At 30.3% G+C, this 20,175-nt stretch overlaps 1 protein-coding gene and 1 pseudogene across 1 annotated transcript; both read right to left on the bottom strand.

Annotated features, from left to right (window-relative positions):
• Positions 1-7,849: 7,849 nt before the first annotated feature.
• LOC113366652 (zinc finger BED domain-containing protein 5-like) lies at positions 7,850-12,002 on the bottom strand. The gene is made up of 5 exons (XM_026608297.1): positions 10,595-12,002; positions 10,280-10,450; positions 8,221-8,390; positions 8,042-8,140; positions 7,850-7,873 (listed from the first exon to the last, which is right to left on the bottom strand). Exons 1-5 carry the CDS (start codon positions 12,000-12,002, stop codon positions 7,850-7,852), a joined length of 1,872 nt encoding a protein of 623 aa, XP_026464082.1.
• A 6,696-nt stretch (positions 12,003-18,698) lies between these two features.
• Positions 18,699-20,169, bottom strand: LOC113366666 (annotated as a pseudogene).
• Between the last annotated feature and the right edge of the window lie 6 nt (positions 20,170-20,175).

Raw genomic sequence — 20,175 nt, 5'->3', positions numbered from 1 at the left:
TGCGTTTAAAACTTAACCGGATTTACTCGCCAATCGCAATAGAGGCGCTGCAGAGCTGTGAAGTGAAAGGCACCCTACCCCATAGATAAACAAGTATAATAGATCGCTATGTCTGGCGGTTTGACGTTACCTCGATTGAAATACAAATTTTTAAAAATAGATGGCAGCACATGTATAATATTTTAATTACCCCTGGTTTTACTTCTTAATTTGTACGTATCGTATACAGCCCCAAAAACTGAATAATTTTTAATATTGGAAATAAGAACAAATCATACGAAATACAAAATATATATTTTCAAAGATATTACATATGTTTAAAGAACAATTAAAATTATGTTTATATTAACAATTATAATTACAGTTATGGAATGCTTGAAAATATAATAATTATTATACATAATTATAAAAGTATTATAATTTCACAATTATGCTTAAATAATATTTCAAAAACTAAATATCTAAGTGAAGAAAATCACAGAAGTATTTAACTAAACTAAGCACAAATAACTGACTAATATTAATTACTTAATGACTAATATTAATATATTAAAATCTTAAAAACTAAGAAGAAACTACAAGCACAGGAGCACGCAATGAAATTACAAATTTAGAAGGAATGACAAATAATACAAAAATTTAAAGGGTTAAGAAAAAAACAAATAATTTGTTAAAAAGTACAAATACTTCACAAACAAAAAAGTCCTAAAAACATAAAATATATATATTGATATCAAAATTGAGAAAAATTGAGAGGATTAAAACTCATTTACGAGACATTGTTCTTTATTAATTCTGCATGTAATAGTTATTTCGCTATCTAATGAATTAATAGTAAAGTTGCATTTAACAAAACCTTTGAATAGTTTCTGTACGAGTGTTTTATAACATTACATTTAACCATGTTTTATCATGAAAACATTATCATTAAAATTGCCATAAAAGATCAACAAAGTCGTTACAATGAACAGAATAATGTTTTATGCACATACAATTGTTTATGAATCAAAAGATAAAAGCAATATTTTTGATTCCCAAGGTCGGTAACAAATATATCTTGAATTTAAACATTATATTGGGATGTTACACAAGTTTTATTTGAAGAATATTATAACACTAATCTTCAATCAAAATACATTAAAATATTATGTATGCTAGCTCTATATTTGATTTGCTCGTCAGTAGAATCCCTTTATTTATTTTAGTCTCTTTGATCTTAAATAAATTATTAATATAATTTGCTCGTCAGTAGAGTCTCCTTTCTATTTTTTGAGTTCACTCAATTCAATTCAATTTTATCTTCTTCCAACTTTATATTTGATTTGCTTGTCAGTAGAGTCCCTTTTGTTGAACAAATCAAAATTTAGGACTTAGGTTTGCTCGTCAGTAGAGTCCCCTTTCTATTTTTTTGAGTTTAGTAGAGTCCCTTTTGTTCTAACTTCTAACTCTATATGTAATTTGCTCGTCAGTAGAGTCCCTTTTATGTTAATTAGATTTGCTCGTCAGTAGAGTCCCTTTTTATTTCACTTTGTATTTAATGTTTATTCGTCAGTAGTCCTTTTTTTAAAATTAATATTGCTCATAAGTAGAGTCCTTTTTTAGCTATTTTAGTTTTTATTTAATGTTTGCTCGTCAGTAGAGTCCCTTTACATTATACTTTTACTTTGCTCGTCAGTAGAGTTTCTTTTATATTGAATTTTGCTTTGCTGATCAGTAGAATTCTCTTTTTGTCTCTAACTTAATTTTGCTAATTGAGTTCTGTTTTTCTCAATTTTGATAGTTTGCTCGTCAGTAGAGTCCTTTTTTCTCTATTTTGATAGTCTGCTCGTCAGTAGAGTCCTTATATCTCTGTTTTAATACTTTGCTTGCCAGTAGAGTCCTTTTATTTTATTGTCTTACTTTGCTCGTCAGTAGAGTTCTTTTTTATTTATTTTAATAGTAGTAGAGTCCATTTTGCTTTTACTTTGAGTTTGTTCGTTAGTAAAGTCCTTTCACATTTAATGTTAGGTTGCTCGTCAGTAAAGTCCTTTCTCTCTATTTTAATACTTTGTTCGTAATCTTTGTAGAGTCCTTTTATCCCTAATTTTGGTTCGCTCGTCAGTTTGCTTGTCCGTAGAGTCCTTTTTTCTCTCCTTTGATAATTTGCTTGTCAATAGAGTCCTTCATCTCTATTTTAATACTTTGCTTGCCAGTAGTGTCCCTTTATCCTATTCTCGTCGTAGTTTTCTCGTCAGTAGAGTTTGTTTTTCTCTATTTTGATAGTTTGCTTGTCAGTAGAGTCCTTTTTTCTCTATTTTGATACTTTGCTCATCAGTAGAGTCCTTTTTTCTCTATTTTCATAGTTTGCTCGTCAGTAGAGTTCCTTTTATCTCTATTTTAATACTTTGCTTGTCAGTAGAGTCCCTTTATCTTATTCTCTTAGTTTGCTCGTCAGTAGAGTTTCTTTTTCTGAATTTGCTTATCATTTCTTTTTCTATCTCATTATTGTTTTGTCTGTCAGTAGAGTTGTTTTCCTTTGCTCTGCTCGTCAGTAGTGTTCTTTTGTTTGCTCGTTAGTAAAGTCCCTTTTTCATTATTCAGTCAAGTACCAGGGTATCTTTTTAGTCATGTCAGTAGAGTCTTTTTATCTTTCTTTTTACTTTTATTTTGCTCGTCAGTAGAGTCCTTTTCACTCATTTTCCTTTTTACTCTCCACCCGCCCTGAATTTCCAAACTCACCCCATAAAAATAATGATTCATTATAATAATGTTCTACAAAACGTACAACTACGACACCACGGTGCATAATAAGTATTTGTTTACACCTGTCGGTCAGGCGTAAAAAACACTTTGCATCTCTTTCACACTCCACTATATCCCTATCATTCTATCTCTCTCTCTCACTCTATTACTACTCCTAAAATGAGGCTAATGGTTTCACGGTGATTTTTTCCATTCCGATAGTTAGTAGGAGGGTTAGTTGTAGGGTTAGTTGGAGGGTTAGTTGGTGGTCAGTTTGTCGGTAATGAATTGGTTTGGCCGAATCGCGTGGGTAATCTTAATGGTGGTGATTAAAAAAACGGTGGAGATTTATTATTAAGGGATGGTGACGGACGGAGGGTAGACACGTGAAAATTTAATAATGGGAAAGAGACTCTACTGACGAGCAAAATAAAAGATGACTTGTTGCAAGAAGAGACTCTACTAACGAGCAAAATGAAATTAGAGATAAAAGGAACTCTACTGACTAGCAAAACTGTAAAAAAAAAAAAAGAAAAAAAAAAGCTAGTGGTGAGTGAAAATCAATAAGAAAAACTGAAAGGGACTCTTCTGACGAGCCAAATTCAAAAAATAGGTAAAAGAGACTTTACTGACGAACAAACTTAAATAAAATAAGAAAAAGAGACTCAACTCACGAGTAAACTGAAATTAAAGATAGAAGAAACTCTACTAGCCAATAAACTGAGATTATAGGTAAAAAGGAACTCTACTGACAAGCAAAATAAAATTTTAGATCAAAAGAACTCTACTAACAAGCAAAGAGTAATAATGTGAGAGAAAAGATACTATACTGCCAAACAAACTTAAATAAAATAAGAAAAGGACTCTACCGACAAGCAAAATAAAATAGCAACTTAGACAAGAAAAAAGGGACTCTACTGCCGAGAAAACTTAATTTTGATCTAGAAGATAAAAAAGGGACTCTAGTTACGAGCAAACCTAATTCCAATCGAGGAAATAAAAAAAGGACTCTACTGACGAGCAAAAGTGTTTCGATCTAGAAAATTAAAAAGGGGACTTGACTAACCAGCAACTTCAAATTTCATCTAGAATATGAAAAAGGACTCTACTAACAAGCAAACTTGAATTAGAAATTCAAAAATAAAAAAAAGAGTGCGCGTAAGGATCACACGCGATTGAAGTAAAACTTTTAATATTGTATGAGTAGGCAATTAAGATAAAAATAAAAAAACATCATATTTGAATTTTAAAAATAATCTTTCAATAATCACATAACATCAATTCAAACCCGCTTACAGGAAATTCAAACCATGAACGTAGAAGTTCATCATTATCGCCACGTTCTATGTACACTAATTTTCCTACACAACCATTAGCTAAGCCATCACTTACATCGATATTAGTTGTTATTATGTAAAATTTATTCAGAACTGAAATTATTTCATACGGCAAAGCCCCGGTATCAATAACCGATTTTTTTGAAACTGCTGACGAATGTATGATTGTTGATCTGTCGCATGGCAACCTACATAAATATCCGTGGCAGTAGATATTATTCAATATAAATTTATTATATTCCATGGCACATTTATTCTCTAAGAAAAGTCTTATTCCATAAGGACATAATACAGCAACCTCTTCTTTTGTAAAAAAAAAAACGTGATTCAATTAATGCAAGTTCATATAGGGTTTAGCGCTCGACTTACGCATGACATGACGGGAGTGGATCGCGACTCGCGACATCAGCGCTTACAGCGTCGTAGTGTTCAACTTCACGTTGGCGTTTTCGTTGCATTTGTACGGATTTACACCCGTGTCGCGCCTAATGAATTTTTACACCCATATCGCGCCTAAAGAAGTTTTACTTCAAAAAGGGAGGTCTACAAACGAGCAAATTTTGATTTGATTTAAATAAACAAAAAAGACTCTACTGACAAGCAAATTTAATATAGATTTAATAAATGAAAAAGGGACTCCACTGGCGAGCAAACTAACAATATTAAGATAAAAGAAATCTACTAACGAACAAAATTTTAAAAAAGTTAAGAAACAAATTCTACTGACAAACAAAATGTAATAATACAAAAAAAGTTATAAGTATAATTCTAGATAAAGAATAGAAAGGAACTCTACTGACAAGCAAAACTACAAAAAAAAAAACAGACAAGTGACTCTACTGACGAGCCGATTGAATTTAAATACAAAAGGAACACTACTGACTAAAACTGAAAAACTGGAAGATAAACAAAAGCGACTCTGCTGACCCTAAAGACCGAAAGGGACTCTACTGACGGCCAAAATTAAAAAAAAGAGTAAAAGTAATTTTTTTGCCAAAAACATATCATAAAGAAAACTCTACTGACGAGAAAATTATAATAACAAACAATCTACTGACAATTATTGACTTAACAAATAAAAGGGACTCTATTGACACCAAACTGAATTAAAGAAAAAAGAATAGAAAATGTAAGTATTTTAAGGATTTCGTATCGTGTTACTAATATTATTTATTTTCCAATAACTTTGAACGAAAGCACTTATTAAAGTATTAAATTTCATACGAAATAAATTTCAAGTGAAACTCGATACGAAACACTGGAGGGTTGAAATAATTGTATTCACCACCGGCGATGAAATGGTTCGAATACTTGATAGAAAGTGATACACAGAGGTCGACGCTTGTTTCTGGCACTGCGAAAGTAATGTAATGAAATTTGTTTAAAATAAGTATATTTTTTTATATTTAGCATTGTTTTGTTTAAATTTGTTCTAACACATATATATTATTATATATCGTTGGAAAGCTTATAAAATTATCTATAAATCTGTATATAACATTTTGTAACCTTTAGAACAAAATTATATCTTAAAAATTGCTTAAACTTTGAAAGTGAACATTAGGTTGCTTGTATTTTGTAGTACACTTTTCCATTCTTTCATTTATATTGTTTAAATTTGTTTTAACGCATATATATATATTATTATATATCATTAGAAAACTAATAAAATTATCTACAAATCTGTATATAATAATTTAAAAGTCTTGGAACAAAATTGTCCAGAAAAAATTGCCAAACTTTGAAATTCAAAAATTCGTATAACACTAACAGCGTTTTAGCTTCAAGGTTTTTGTTAACTTCCCGAAGGAGAAGTTTATGTTTTCATCAAAAAATCCGAATGGCTAATTTTATGTTTTCTCGACGTTTCAAGCCATTCTGAATCGAATGAGACCAAATTTGGAAAAAGTATGTGTGTGTGTGTGTGTGTGTGTGAACAGATTTTTTGCCGTAAATCGACGTTTTCTCCAAAACGGTTGGACCGATTTCGAAAATTTAAAAGCCATTCGATGTATCTCGACGAGAACTATTGTTTGTCAGTTTTGTGCGACGATCGGCCAAGCCGTTTCTTTATAAATGGCAGAAAAGTGAAAAATTTTTCGTCCACGTTTTAGCCCGCAATTCTGAATCAATTTTGAAAATTCAAAAACCGTTCGAAAGATATTGGTTGGGAATCGTGCTGATTAGTTTTTGGTAGAGATCGGCCGGGCCGTTTTCTTGTAATAAAGTTTAAAAAAAAAAAATTTCGACGATTTTTATGATTATTTTTTTGACGATAGATACCATAGTCTTCTAGATCATACTAAAATATTACGGCCCTACGATAACTGGTTCAGCTTTAAAAATTCGTCAAAGTTTGCAAAAATCAGTATGGTCTTTTTGGCATTTGTCAAAATTCGACTTTTGATCGACGTTTTCTCAAAAACGCCTTAACCGATTTTAGAAATTTAAAAGCCATTTGATGTATTTTGGTGAGGACTATCGTTTGTCAGTTTTGTGCAACAATCTGCCAAGACGTTTCTTTGTAATTTGAAAAAAAAGTGTTAAACTTTTCGTCCACATTTAAGCTCATTCTACCGAACCGATTTTAAAAAATCAAAAACTGTTCGAAAGATATTGGTTGGGAATGATACTGATTAATTTCAGGTGAAAATCTACCGAGCCGTTTTCTTGTAATTAACTGTTGAAAAAAAAATTTAAGCCGATTTTCATGGAACTTTTTTTAGCGATATACATCATGGTCTTATAGAACTTACTGTAATATTACGGCCTTACGACAAGTAGTTTAATTTTAAAAATTCGTCAAACTTTGCTAAAATTATTATCGTTTTTTTAAAGTAGGATTGATGAAGTATATTATTTACACTTTTTTTTGATTAAGTCGATTATTTACACATATCGGGAAGTTCATGTAACTTGCCTCAAGGCTAAATACCGAACCAATTAGTTTATATTTATATTTTTATTTAATTAAATTAAATTAAATTTAATTAAATTCATCGATATTATTATACATCTTTAGATTATAAGCTAATTAAATTATATAAAAATCTGTATATAACTACTCAAAAATCTTAGAACAAAATTGTCCAGAAAAACTTGTCAAACTTTTAAGTTCAAGAATTCGTAAGACACTAACGACGTTTTTGTTTATATTTATATTTATTTTATTTAAATTTAATTAAACTAATTAACACTATTATATATCGTTAGAAAGCTAATAAAATTATCTATAAATCAGTATATAACAATTTAAAAGTCTTGGAACAAAATTGTCTAGCAAAAATTATCAAATTTTGAAATTCAAAAATTCGTAAGACACTAACAACGTTTTTTTTTATATTTATATTTATTTTATTTAAATTTGATTAAATTATTTAACAATATTATATATCATTAGAAAGCTAATAAAATTATCTACAAATCTGCATATAACGTTTAAAAACTGATCAAACAAAATTGTCGTGAAAAAACATTTAAACTTTGTCTTGCCAAACCAACAAATTGAAAACTAAGACATAGATTGCATTCTGCAAATCATTTCAATCAAATAGGGACTCTACTAACTAGCAAATATAGCCATTCAACCCAACAATCAATCACAGTACGATAAATGATCTATTTTTATCAAATTTAACAAATTTCCTTTATTCATTTCTGTATAAACATTTCGAGTTTGAAATTGTACAGTGTGCTACAAGCTTTAGGCTAAAGTCGCTGTCACACTTGCACTTTTGTATATGCAAGTGTAAACAGGTTTTGTATGGGGACGCGCAAGTGTGAAGGTGGCTTTAGCGTTTAAAGCTGCTTTCACACTTGAGATTTTAAATAAAAATTTAAATAAAAAGTGAAAGTTAATGAATTATGATTTAATTTGGGTAAATATTGATAGATTATGAATTATTAAGGTAATTTATTATATAATATATATAAATATATAAATATATATATATAAATATATATATTAAATATTTTGTACAAACCTTTTGCTTATCAAGCAGCTGCAAAATCTCCACAGTATCTCCGACTACCACAGTCTGCTGGCGCAGCATTCCTTGCTCCAGCGTCAAATAATCGCGAATCTGCAGCAAAAATAATAATAAACAATTATTTATACAAATTTTTTTTCACAAAAATGAAATTTAATTGTTTTTTATCTCACTTGTTGAATAGATTTGTCGAAATTACCGACAATAACACTAGATGGCACCGCCGTTTTTCCAGCTTTGATTTTAACCACTTGGTACTGCGTCTTTGCTTCTTTTGGACTAGTGGTTTGGATATTTGACGAGGCGCCTTCGCTCTCTGTTCTTGTTGTACCGGTGGAGAGATCTGTAGAAAAATAAAAATGAAATTTGACAAAGTTGATTTCAAATAATTGTTTTGGGGATTTGGGTTGACGTATGGAGTTGTAATTTGGGTACGGAGTAGCTTGAAGGTTTGTCTAAATTATAAAAATACAAAAGTGTAAAATTTTGTGTTTTGACGAGAGTTATGGGTGTTTTTGTACGTGATCTACCTAAGTGTGCAGTATTAACTTAAATACAAGGTTTTGTAGGTTTAGGTTTAATGCAGAGGGTTAATATTAGGGTATAGCATCCCTAAGACCTTCGTTTAAATTTTAAAAATAATTAAAGCACTAAGTTTTGCTTGTAACAAAATTTTAAAGCTTTTTTACACAACAAACTTTATTTGCACATAAGTACTTAAGTGCTGATATAAGTTTCAAAGACTTGGTTTTTGAGTTCTGTTTAAACTACAAGGCTGTTTTTTGGGTATGTTATACCCCAAAGCCTTGTGCAAATTGTTAAAAACACCCAAAAGTCTTATTTTAGTATACAAAACTAGTTAAAGGGCTTTTTTTAAGCCAAGTACATACTAAATTCATAAGTATATATAAATTTGACTTAGCACATATAATTTTTTTTATATACTATTAATTTAAACTACAAACTTTGTTAAGATAATTTTTAGTACTTTAAATTATCTTTAATTTTATTTTGCATTTATATAATATTAAATTTTGTTTAAGCTTTTAAAATTGTAAATTTAATTAAAGCCTTCAAAATCAATGTGTCAAAATTTGGAGAGATATATTTATACTATTTTATAATAATTAATATTTTTTAAATTTAATTATTTAAACAACAAACTTTGTTAAGATAATTTTTAGTACTTTAAATTATCTTTAATTTTATTTTGCATTTATATAAATTTTGTTTAAGCTTTTAAAATTGTAAATTTAATTAAAGCCTTCAAAATCAAAGTGTCAAAATTTGGAGAGATAGATGTATATTTTGTATGATAAATTTTAAACTATTAGTTTAAACTATAAACTATCTTTGAGAAATTTTTAGCTAAATAAATTATCTTTAATTTTGTCTAAGACCATTATTTGATTAAAAGATGAATTTGAAAATTCATCTTTTCATTCTTGTTTACTATTTACTAATAAAAGTGCAACGCTATACATTTTTATTTATAACTCATAAACTAATTGTTTAAACTATAAACTATATTAAGCAAAAATATAGCTAACAAAATTAGCTTTAGCTTAAACTAATAATGTACTATAGTGATCTAATTAGTTAAGTCTTTAAAAAGGCTTGCAAAACTAAATTAGTATATACGAGATCATTATGAACTTGTATATACTTATTTACAAGTTATATATATTTTAGTATATAACTTGTAAACTATTTGTTCAAACTATCAACTATATTTGGGAAAATTTTAGCTAAATAAATTATTTTTAATTTTGTCTAAGATCAAGATTTTATTTCTTAACAACTTAAGCCAGCGGTTTCCAACCTTTTTTTCCTTGCGCCCCCCTTTTGAAAGAAAAAAATATTGCGCCCCCCCCCTAATTTTTTTAACAATTTAATTTAAATATACTTAATTAAAATTATGATTTATTTAATCTCGTACCAAATAATGCACAATATACATACATACAAAAATAAACATACAAAAATATACATACAAAAATATACATACAAACATAACTATGGATTATAGGAAAAAAATAATTTTAAATTTAATAAAAACAAATGATATAATATTTCACACAATATTAAAAAATTAATGCGACGGTTGAGCTTGTTTTTCAGCACAAATTTTCTCAAACCGCGGCTCCATTGTAGAAATCGCTGTTCTCAGTTCCTTTTCTATCACTAAACGAGATCGGTACTTTGTTTTTCATACTGCTACTGCAGAAAAACCAGTTTCACATAAGTAGGATGTCACAAATGGTAATAAAATTTCTAAGGCTTTATTTGTCAAAGTTGGAAAATCGTCCTTTACTTGTAACCAAAACTTAACAATATTCTTTTCGTCCTGAAACATCTGCTTCAATGTGCTATCACTAGATAAATCAATTATCATTTCCTGCTCTGCCGTTGGAAGTCCAAAATTATCATATTTATCAATAACAAATGGATTTCTAATCCATTCGTATTTGAACATATCTAGATCTTTGAAGTAATGCGCAAATTGGTTCCTTAAACTAGTCATATGATTGATAATAAGATCTTTACTTGCTTCTATTTCATCATCATTAACACATGTAGTTTTAAAAGAAGGAAACATATCAAAGTTATTACTTTTCATACTAGCTATCCACAGCTCTATTTTTTTCATAAACGCCGTAATCTTGTCCTTTTGAACAAAAGCATGAATTTGAGTTCCTTGCATTGATTTATTTAAATCACTTAGTCTTTTAAAGATGTCAACTAGATACGCAAATTTTGCGAGAAACTTCGTGTCATAAAATATGTCTGCTTCATCTCTTTTATTATCAGCAAGAAAAATGGCAATTTCTTTTTTGAGCTCAAACACCCTTTGAAGTACTTTAGCACGAGAAAGCCAACGTGCTTCACAATAATAAAGTAGTGCTTTGTATTCTGAGCCCATGTCATCACACAATTTTCCAAAAAGCCTTTCTCTTAATGGACTATTTTTGATAAAATTAACAACTTTTATTATAATTTCAAATACTTCAAGTAATTCTTCACCCATATTTCTTGCAACAAGAGATTGCCTATGAATCATACAATGCGTCCAAACTGCACGAGGAGCCACTTTTCGAACTAGGGCCTGCAGACCAGCATTTTTTCCTGCCATAGATGGAGCTCCATCAGTGCACAGTCCAACACAGTTCTCCCATAAAATACCATTTTCAAAAAAAAAGTTATCAATCATATTAAAAATTTCACTCGCCGTAGCTTTGCCTTCAATTGTCTTACAGAATAACAACTCTTCTCTAATATCATTTTCCATAACATATCTTATATATGTTATTAAGTGTGCATCCTTAGCAACATCGGTAGCCTCATCTACTTGCAACGCGAAAGAAGATAATTTAATTTTTTCTATCAACTGATCGCAAAGATCATCAGATATATCTGATATCCGTCTTCCCACCGTATTATCTGCCAGCGGAATGCTTTTAATTTGATCAGCATATGATTCACCAAACATCGTAGCTATTATGTCAATAGCTGCTGGTAGCACTAAAGTTTCTCCTATTGAATGGGGTTTTTTGCATTTAGCAATTCTATACGAAACTTTGTATGACGCAAGTAACGCTCTTTGTGATACAGACAAAGCTTTTGAAAACGATTCTTTCTGTTTATTTAAGTTATCTAATTTTCTTTGGAAAAATTCTTTTGTTTTGCCAACATGATCGGCGTGCACTTTTTCCAGATGTCGTTTTAATTTACTTGGTTTCATGCTATCTGAGGCCAAAGTATTCATACACAGCAAACACATTGGTCGTTCTTGACCATTAATGATCTTATACGTAAATCCCAATGATAAGTACATTGGATCATATTTTCTATGTTTAGTTTTACTATTTTGTGAAGAAACATTTCCATTATTTTCACCACCCTCTTCTTCTGCTTCATTAAATTTTCTTTTCAACCCAGTCACGTATTTATCCATTACAAACGGTTTTTATAACAAATCAAAGAAAATCACTTTTTCACTACTTTTCACAATAATTCCTGGCTAATAATGTGCTAAAACTAAAGCTATAAATTTTAACTCAATTATAATTTAGAAATTATTTTTTCTATATATCAACGCGTGTATCTCCAGCACAACTAATGAACTAATTCGATTTATAGATAACAGAATAAAAAGGATGCATTTGTTTATTTACTTAAGTTAGTCTCGAGTAAGCACGTGAATATTCGATATGATCCGAGTGTTTATCTTTTGTTTATAGGCCTACAGCTCACTCAACTACAAACGCAAAAACGAAATATTTTGAATGCACCAAAAGTATAGTATATTCATGCTTTTACATTTGTCCTGACAAAATTGCAGCGAAAATTGTAGATAACTTGCATACATTTTGCTGATTTGTTTTTGACACTTACTCAGCATTTAACAACCATATTTTTGAAAGAGCTTCGCGCCCCCCCTGGGACGGCACCGCGCCCCACCAGGGGGGCGCGCCCCACAGGTTGGAAATCGCTGCACTACTGTAAAGATTGATATTATTTCATTTGTGTGAATTTGCCATTACTTGCATAATTAAAATATAATAATTTTGTATGTGTATAAAACTCGTTGTGTAGTTTATTTTGATAATAATTAAAATCTAAATCGCGTATTTATTATCTAAATGAGTTTTTGATATTTCATGAACAAATTTGCTCTCAGCGCTTAGTCAAAAATAAACAAACACTCAAGACCCATACGCACTGCATCTCCATAAGTCGATACGCTAAAACACGGCCACATGTTTCGAACTCAAGCCGGAATGATTCAGTTTGAGGAACTCGGATAAATTCATACCGACTTGAAGTCGGGATGAGTCGGTTTGAGTCATAGGAACTCGAATCAATTCATAACGACTTGAAGTCGGGATAAGTCGGTTTGAGTCGTAGGAACTCGAATCAATTCATAACGACTTGAAGTCGGGATAAGTCGGTTTGAGTCATAGGAACTCGAATCAATTCATAACGACTTGAAGTCGGGATAAGTCGGTTTGAGTCATAGGAACTCATATCGACTTGAATGCGGTTAAAGTTATATAAATTGGAGTCGGGTGATACATTTAAGCGTATTAAAGGCGGGTGACTCGCATGATTTAATTCAAGATTTATTTTTTATATTTATTATTATTATTTTTTATATTTATTATTATTATTATTTATATTATTATAATATTGAATTAAATTAAAACTTTTTTTTATATTTATGAAAATTTGTGTTCATACATGTACACAGTAAATATTTCGCGGCTTGATACGAGTTGATTCGAATCAAGTAAAATCTGATTCGAATCAAGTCGTTAAAGGCTTGATTCGAATGATTCGAATCACTTGATTCGACTTGGCACATCACTAGTCACCACCAATGATAAATTTATTACCTAATTGAGAGAAAAAAGAAGAAAACTGAGCACAAGAAATTTTGAATCTTGGTGGACAATAAACAGCAGAAACACAAAAATTATATAAATTTGTTTCAACAGAAATTTGAGTTGCTTGTAGAAAATCATCAGAAATATTTGGTAGAACAAAATGCTTTATATTATTTTTGATTAATATAGCCGAACCGCCGCGAGCCCTGCCACTTGGGTGATTTGAATTATAAGTAGTGTAGTTATAAATTTTAAAGTAGTTTTTTTCAGTGAAGTGAGTTTCTGAGATTAATAAGATATCTATTAAGTTTAACTTTAAAAAACATTCTACTTCATTTTTGTGAGGTATTAAACCGTTGGCATTCCATTCAGCAATTTTAATTATTTTTGCCATTGCTTTTGTTGTTGACTAACGTGGATAACATATTTATTATTATGGTGTTCTGTTGCAAAAGCTGATTGAAGATATTTTTAAATTCTAAAATAAGTGTTGCTAGAGAATCAGAATCGGGATTTGAAGGTGAATGATTAGAAGAAGCAGAGTAATTGTTTTTTGCAATGTCTGCATAGGATGAATTTTGAATTGTTGGATTTAAGGCCGGAGAAATGTTGTTTATTTTATTATTAGAATTAGAATTATTAGAATTTTTAAAATTTTGGTTATTTGGATTTGGATTTATGACTGATTGATTTACTGGAGTTTTGTTTCTTTGTTCTTTAATTTTTTGGAAGTATGAGCAACCGCGATAATTAGCTGGATGAGCACCGTCGCAAAAATAACAACATGCCGGAGCATTCGGATCTTTGGTACAAGCATTAGTATTATGATTGTCTCCGCATTTTAGGCAAGCAAATGGTCTATTGCAGTATTTTTTGGTGTGGTTAAAGAGTTGACAGCGAGTGCATTGTATAATGTTGTTGGACTTTCTCGGTGGTTCGACGCGTATTATGCAGTTGAATAATTTATAAATGTTATAAATATTTTTGTTATTTCTATTTGGTTCCAGATCAACAAAAAACATATTAAGAGGTTCTTTTGTTATTCTATGTCTAATATTTAGGATATTACGTACGACATGACCCTGTTTTAATAGTTCTAATTTAATTGCATCTGTGCTTGTTGAAAAGTGTACATTTCTAAGAACAACCCTATAAGCCTTCTCTTCTTTCAATTGATATGTACGATATACGGCATTAGTTTCTTTTAGATGTCTGGATAAAGTTCGAAAATGGTCGACAGAATTACATAGAATTTTAAATGTATTGTTAGCTAAACTTCTCAGGAAATATTGATCGTGCGGAATTATTTCATTTAATTGATTAGACATAACATTAATATCGTCAACTCCGTAAATAAATATTGGAGGGGGCTTACTGACTGGAGCCGGTTTAACTGAGATGTCATCATTAGCTGTTTCTATTGTTGAAAGGGCCGAAAATCTGTTTTGAATTTTGACATCTATTCCTAATGGTTCAAATGAAGTTTTTCTTTTTTGAAATTCACTACTTGCCATGAATTAGGAGGTTTCTTGACATCAGAATGTGGTTGAGTGAGGCTTGTAGATGCACTATAACTAGATGATATTACTTCCTGTCTTGAGTCAGAAACTGATGAAGTTGAACGCAGCGAGACCTTTTCCGATGTAAACATATTGGTCCGACCTTCTTCGCGAGGTATCTTGCTGTATTTGCTGGATCCAATAACGGTCTTTCGTACTTTTGGGATTTCTGATGGTTTACTGTCCGATTCCATATTCGCTTCTATATCTTGATTGAAATGTAAGACATTTTTTTGATTCCACAAACGCACATTAGAGTCTCGATTATGTATGGTTTTTTGTAAGCAATTATTTAATTATCTGTACACTTTTGTAAGCTTTCCATGCAATTTTAATAAACCGTAAAATTCAATCTGACATGCACCAGTCCGGAAACGTGTTTTTAATTTTATCTTATAAGTATTATAAAAACAATAAACCCCACTATAGTTTGTCTATATTTTGTCAGTACAATCAAACTGGAAGTTTTATTCACTTTCTATAGAAAACATAGTATAATTTATACAAGTCTTTTTTGGTCTTTTGACTTGTTGATTACGTTTCAAGTTTTTCAGATTTTTTTGGGTTCTGGATTTTGTGTATAATTGTAAATAATACTACTCAGCTTATACAAAATATTCAAATTTTTGCGAGGAGAGATAGAAAATGAATTAAGTATTTCTTCTTTAACCTGCTTTTTAAAATGTTTCAAGTAACATTCGATGAATTGTAGTGAATTTAATAAAAAGTATATTTGTAGAGCAGGTCGAGACACAAAGATCCAATTTGACGTTGAGCAAATATAAACTATATTGTGAAAACCATAACAATTATATCACAACAAATAACACATATCAAACAAACAATTATCTGACTACGTTTAGTAAACTCTGTCTTCTACTTCATCATTGTAGAAATGTGCTTTTTTGATGTCTTTCAAAAATTTGTTATCTAAACCTTTTTACCCTATAGGCGAGGTAACTTGAAACGGGAAGGTGGCAAAAAGGTTTAAAGCCTTATTATAATTTTAAAGGTATTTTACAAAATAATTACATTTTTAACTGATACTAAAAAACTACCAACAGAAGAAAATACTTATATTATAGATTTTCAAAGATTACCGTTTATTTCACCCATTTTAAAGATTACCGTTTTCAATTCAAGGTTATAGCAGGTTATACATCTTTTTTCCTCTACTTTCAAATATTGTTGTTAAACAATGCTTAAGTTTACTGATTTTTGACACATCGGTGGTGGAACTTTTTAACCCCGGTCCTTCATATACTACTATCTATTCTTCGATAAATTCTGGGAAATTATAACTGGGAAAATGTTATTCGACAAAATGTCCCTTTGATCGATACCAAATTGAGGTTCGGAATTTAAATAACATAAATAAAAATAATATAACCTAGAAAATGTTTTATAAATACCAATGAGTATATAATGATACAAATGAGATCTTTCAGAGCATCGTGTTTGAGAAAAATATGCCAAAAAGTGCATTTTCATATTAACATTTCAAAAAAGTTGATATTTTGAGTTTCTAGTAGCACTTGCGGCCCGTTTACTAACATTTTTGTATGAAAATAAAACTACAAACAAAACTACTTGCTACAATTTAATCATAATTAAATAATATTCACGTAAAACATCCTATTAAACATAATCGAACATCATCTGTCAAAAACGTTTGACATTTCAAGTATTAGCCACCGTCGATTGTTTTATTTACATTACGCTTCAACAAAAATTTTCAAATTATAAATGTAAAGTTTCTACGCGGATTTGAAATAATTTCTCACCTTTTGGACATTCTCTGGATTGGCACGAATTTTTCAAGACTAAGACTGGCCAAATCGATTCAGCCGTTTTCGAGTTTTATTCGGACATTTGAAAGAGAGTTCCATTTTTATATATAAGATATATATATATATATATATATATATATATATATATACACACACAATTTGGTTCATAAAATGTTTATTGAATGTGAAAATAAGTTCAATAACGCATTCTTGCCTTCAAAACCTCAAACAACCAAAATACTAACAAATAAATTTAAGAAATCGCTAAAAATTGTTTTATACAATTGTATATAAAATATTTAAAGGCTGGCACAGTGCATGCACAGGAATATTTATAAAATTATAATATAAATAAATGTTCTATACTGTGGAGTAAAAATTTCGTCATGATATTAAGGGAGCAATTCTGCCTAATAAAATAGCGTTGTCATAGCAACGCTATCTTATGCTTGTTCTTGGTATTGAAAATTATGAAAATGTCTATCACTTTGCTGTGCGATCAGGCGTATTTTACATATAAACAAGCAAGGAATAATGTTATAACAGAATTCTATTTTTTTTTTTAAATTACAATACCTGTAATAACTGCTACATAATATAACATCTAGTAGCATATGTGAATAATAACATAAATATAAATAAAATAGAGTACAAGATAAAGGATAGTACACCTAAGTCTGTTTTTACACGGTTTGAAAATTGAATATTTTTAATTTTTTTACACGATTTTATTCCATTTAGCACGATTTGAAATTTTATGTACTTAAATTTATTTTGTCAAATTTAATTTTTGCGAAGTATGTTCATATCACAAAAAAGTATTGTATTAAAGTCTGAAACCATCGATAGTATCGATAGTTTGCGAACACTAGCTTAAAGATTTAATAAAATAAACATGAATTCTTGTTTTTCACTAATTTTAATAGGTATCTCTAAAGATTAGGAACAAATCACCCATTTTTGTATAAGATCAATGTCTTTTTTTACACGTTTTTTTTTACACGGCTTCTTCTGGAACCAATCTACCGTGTAAAAACAGATTTAGGTGTATTTTCATCAAAATGATATGCGTATTATGATGATTTAAATATAAATAGAAGCAAATAATGATGATAATAAAATTAATAAATAAAATTATTGAATAACAAAAATAATACTAGAAAAACAATAAAATAGAATAAAAACAGTAAGTGGCAAATAATAATAATATAACAAAACAGAATTCTAAATGGTGCAGTTTTTATAAGATTTTTTCTTGCTTGTTTAGGGGGCGTCCATTGATCACGTAAAGTTTTTAGGGGGGGATGGGGTTTGACAAAAATCAAGAAATATCACGAAGGGGAAAGGGGTATAATAAGATATCACGTGTATTTATTTTTTACCTGATTTTAAAAAAAAATCCAAACTTTTAAAAAAAATCAAAAATATTAGTTTTTTCTTGTAACTAAAAATACATGTAATGTGTTTGATGGAAGGTTTTCTGGGGTTCAAAAATCCTTAAAAAATCGATCACGTGATTAATGGGCGCCCCCTTTATACGTAAAACTCGCCTGATAAACGGCAAGTAGACATTTTCGCAATTTTCACTGCCAATAAATAAGTATAAGGTAGCATTGCCATGACAATGCTATTTTATGGGGCAAAATTGACCAGTAAAAGAAAATTTCTGATATAAATGTATGCTCAATCAATTTTAATATTGCTGTCGTCAGTTTCAACTAATGAGAATGTGATGATTATTATAATTGTTAAAGATTATTAACAAGTTTTTATAAGTAAGTTTATACATAATAAAAACAAATGTGTGTACAAATATTTTATATAATGTATTTAAAAAAAATTACAAGACTTTTTTGGCTAAAACTTATCTGTATTCTTGTTTTAAAAATCATATTACAAAACTTATTTGTATCCATTACAATAAACCTTGCCGCTTCAAGTCCTCGTACGTTTCCCTGTTCACAACATTTCCAAGTGAGTCCTCAAATTCTTCGTCTTGTTCCGGGTGCCATCTTTCACCTTGCTTTTGATTTTTCAGTTTCTCCCACAGCGCTAGAGCGTCTTCGATTTGGGTCACATTTGCAAAATGGGCGGTGTTGGGGATTCCTAGACAACGCATGCCGTAGGCGTGACGCCATTCTGCAAAATGCCTTTGGAAAGCTTTGGGTATTGAAAAATATGTTTGAAATTTACAAACCTTTGTAAGTAAAGTTTCCACATATTTCATAATTGTAGCTTATATTCAAGCCGTGCAGCCGTCTAAGGTATGGAATTGGTTTGCCGTCCCATTCGAGTGGTAGCTTTTTGGGATTATGCGGTACATCATCAGTATCATCTTCATCTGATTCACTGGCGCTTGCTTCAACATCGCTATCATCACGTTCACCTTCGGTACGTGCTTGTTTTCTTTGTACATTCTCCTTTGTAGCTATTCTTTGCTCGCTTAAAATATCAGAAAATCTATATATTTGTGCCTCCAAAAACGCTATTTCTTTTTGTCGCTCATTATCTTTGGATTGCTCTTTTCCTTGTTTGTTTATTAGCTAATAAATTAGAATCAAAAGACTTTTTGCCTTTTGTTGAAAACAGTCTTTGTGCACGATCTTCCAATGTACCACCGCATTTCAAACCTAAAGCTAACAGGGCTGATTTTAATCTATCTAAACCTAAAGACGCTAATTCTTCCCAACTGGAAAACGAGGATAAATCTAAATGTGCACTAATGTTTGTCAAAGCACTACCTGCTTCTTTGGGCCAACCAGGAAAACTACCGTTCTCCCATTGTTCAATAAAGTCTTTATGGACCGCATTCAGTTCCTTTTCAATATCCAAAAGCGGTTTTATCCTTGTGATATAATCATGCAAATAATTGAGCAACATTTCTAAATATTTGCGGTACTCGGAATTCTTACGGTCTTTCGGGATTTCAAACAAGTGATCAAAACTTGTTAAATAGGATATGTAATCGATTTTGTCAATGTTTTTGAGGTTAATATACTTTCGTAACATTCGTGTAGATCTAAATATTTACCATAACCTTCTTCGTCGGTGAACTCTACGAGATTTGTGTATTCTCTGAGGTGTTTATTACGCATGTTACTACTCTTTCGAATTCTACGCAAAGGGGGACACTTATCTCGTGTTGGTGCTTTCGTGTAGAACTCTTTGATTTGTTTAGACGGTTGTAGAATTCATTGAACTCGTTTGGGCCTGACAGAGCAGCGACTTCATCTTTTCGGGCGCCGTCTTTATCTTCGTATAATTCTTTTAGATTTTTTGTACTGTTCATGTGGTGATCTAGCAGCATTTTTAATCCTGTGATCGAATTTATATTGTCACGTACTGTTGTTTTCTTGAAAATCATTTCTTACCATTGCATCGACTAAACGTTC

Source organism: Ctenocephalides felis, unplaced genomic scaffold (genome assembly GCF_003426905.1).
Source record: "Ctenocephalides felis isolate EL2017-DRISC unplaced genomic scaffold, ASM342690v1 CF-g0.4_SCAFFOLD_00616, whole genome shotgun sequence".
NCBI classification, from domain to species: domain Eukaryota; kingdom Metazoa; phylum Arthropoda; class Insecta; order Siphonaptera; family Pulicidae; genus Ctenocephalides; species Ctenocephalides felis.
Note: the sequence above shows the minus strand (reverse complement) of the source record. Positions and strands in the feature narration are given on the sequence as shown.